The 2,500-nt window shown below is 46.6% G+C and overlaps 1 protein-coding gene across 1 annotated transcript in view; it reads right to left on the reverse strand.

Annotated features, from left to right (window-relative positions):
• The window catches only part of ush2a (Usher syndrome 2A (autosomal recessive, mild)), a 303,780-nt gene that overhangs the window by 109,543 nt on the left and 191,737 nt on the right, over window positions 1-2,500 (reverse strand). Inside the window, exon 46 of the mRNA XM_062522184.1 lies at window positions 791-903. Within this exon, the coding sequence (XP_062378168.1) occupies window positions 791-903 (113 nt within the window). The remainder of the gene's footprint in view (window positions 1-790; window positions 904-2,500) is intronic.

Below are 2,500 nucleotides of genomic sequence, written 5' to 3' on the forward strand. Positions count from 1 at the left end.
AATTAGCTATTGATTAAATTCCACTCTAGCAAATCTAGCGTGGCAAATAAATGAAGTGTTTGGGCCCCGTGTAGGCCACAGACAGGCATGTTGGGGCAATCGATCAGTAGTTAGTATTCTATTGGGATATGAGAGCTGCTGCACAATAATATGACAAGTGAGGGGGGAGGCGTGTGTGTGTGTGTGTGTGTGTGTGTGTGTGTGTGTGTGTGTGTGTGTGTGTGTATGTGTGAGGAAACAAATGTGAAAGGTACACTTCACCTCAGGCAGTATGGATTATGGCAAATTACAACACACAGCTCATATCCTCCCTGTCAGTTTCAGCACATACACGCGTACACACACACACACACACACACACACACACACACACACACACACACACTAGTACACACAGAACTGCAACAGTAATATGTATATGTGTCCTTTGTCTAGATAAAGAATGTCTTGTGCATACAGAGCAGTGTGTGTGTGTGTTGAAAGGTCTCTTCTCATAAACAGTTATGGCAGGAGTGAGAGGAATTCTCTCTCTGTCTGTGACACACACACACACACACACACACACACACACACACACACACACACACACACACACACACATACACACACACACACTAGTCACCACTCCATGACATTATTCCTGCTCTGGTTCCACGCTTCACACCTTTGCTTCTGTCTCTTTTGTATTCTGGACAACTAGGGCGCTATTTTAGGCGCCACCGCCCGCGTGTGGGGCGGAAGCAGTTGGTCCTTGGATTCCTGATCGCCGTGACGACGGGCCGTGACTCACCTTGACCCGAGCACCTGGATGTGCGGCGCGGTGATGTCACCCGGCAGGTCCTCCACCGTGGTCACCCGCGTGGCATTACTCCTCACACACGCGTACACAGTGCACACCTCCACCTGTCTCACACACACAGACACACACACAGACACACACACACACACACACACACACACACACACAAAGAGAAGTAGAGTTCAGAGCAGAACACCAGTGACACAAAAGGAGGTGGATAAGGCAGAACAGGCCTATGTTCATCACACACACATACTGTACACACACACACACACACACACACACACACACACACACACACACACAAAGACAAGTAGAGTTCAGAGCAGAACACCAACACCAGTGACACAAAAGGAGTTGGATAAGGCAGAACAGGCCTATGATCACATACACACACACGCACACACACACACACAAGCACACACACACACAGAGCAGGTCTACGATCTGAGAAGTTTGTGAAGAGTTCTCCAGGAGAAAGTAGAGCATGTATCATCACCTCAGGCACAGCGTCCAGGACAAAACTAAAGCACTTGGGAATTAATAATCGAAATCTTTCTGTACAGTATTTTTGCTCCTCCAACTTGAAATAAAATAATAATAAAAAAAAAACATCATGATTATTAATAGGCTGCAATATTTCAATCCCCGGGCTCTTCATCACTGTAGCACGAAAAATATAAATAAAAACAGTTTCGATGTATAATAAGCAACAGCTAAGACCTGTGTGCTGACATTAGTTCGATTGGTCTATCCGGGGCAGAGTCAGGCCTGGATAAAGTGTTTGGGGACAGAAGTGCACTCTCATCTGGCTGCATGATAACTGACCTCCAGACACGGCCTGAGGGAGAGTGTGTGTTGTGAGGTAGAGTGTGTGTGTGGTGTGAGCTCTTACTTTCCTTTGCATTGAAACGCATTGGTGAGGGTTCATCATGGAGATGACTGCAGCTCTAAAGGCTAAAGGCATTTTTGCACAGCAACATTTTTGTTATGTAAGAAAATGTTCACAAAGAGGATTTAACCATTAAAACACATTGGTGAGGGTTGTGGAGATGACTGCTGATCTACAAGCTCCCTGTTAAACTAGTGTTCCAGTGTATTTTGCGCAGGAATGTAGGAAAACCTTTTTGAAAAATATATATATTTGAATTTGATAAACCTGTGGTAAGGAGACCATCACAAGTGAGTGTGATATTTGACAGCAAAAATATCAAAAAGGAAGAAAAACTGACAGGGGTGGACAGAGACGGAGATGATTCCACAGTTGTCATGGCTGCAGGGGGTACAGAGTGGGAACAGAACAGCCACTCAAAACTGAGTTTGAAGGACACTAGGAAGGGCGCTCGGAAGGACACTTCCCGAGAATAACAGCCTGGTGCCAATGAGGACCTAGCTACTATGAAACCTCTGTGTGAGACACACTGGCACACACACACACTGGCACACACACACACACACACACACACACACACACACACACACACACACACACACACACACACACACACACACACACACACACACACACACACACACACACACACACACACACACACACACACACACACACACACACACACACACGCCCACACGCCCACACGCCCACACGCCCACACACACGCACACGCTCACACACACATGCACACAATTACACATGCACATGCACACGCACATGCATACAGCACATGCATACACACACGT

Source organism: Sardina pilchardus, chromosome 20 (assembly GCF_963854185.1).
Source record: "Sardina pilchardus chromosome 20, fSarPil1.1, whole genome shotgun sequence".
Classification (NCBI taxonomy): domain Eukaryota; kingdom Metazoa; phylum Chordata; class Actinopteri; order Clupeiformes; family Clupeidae; genus Sardina; species Sardina pilchardus.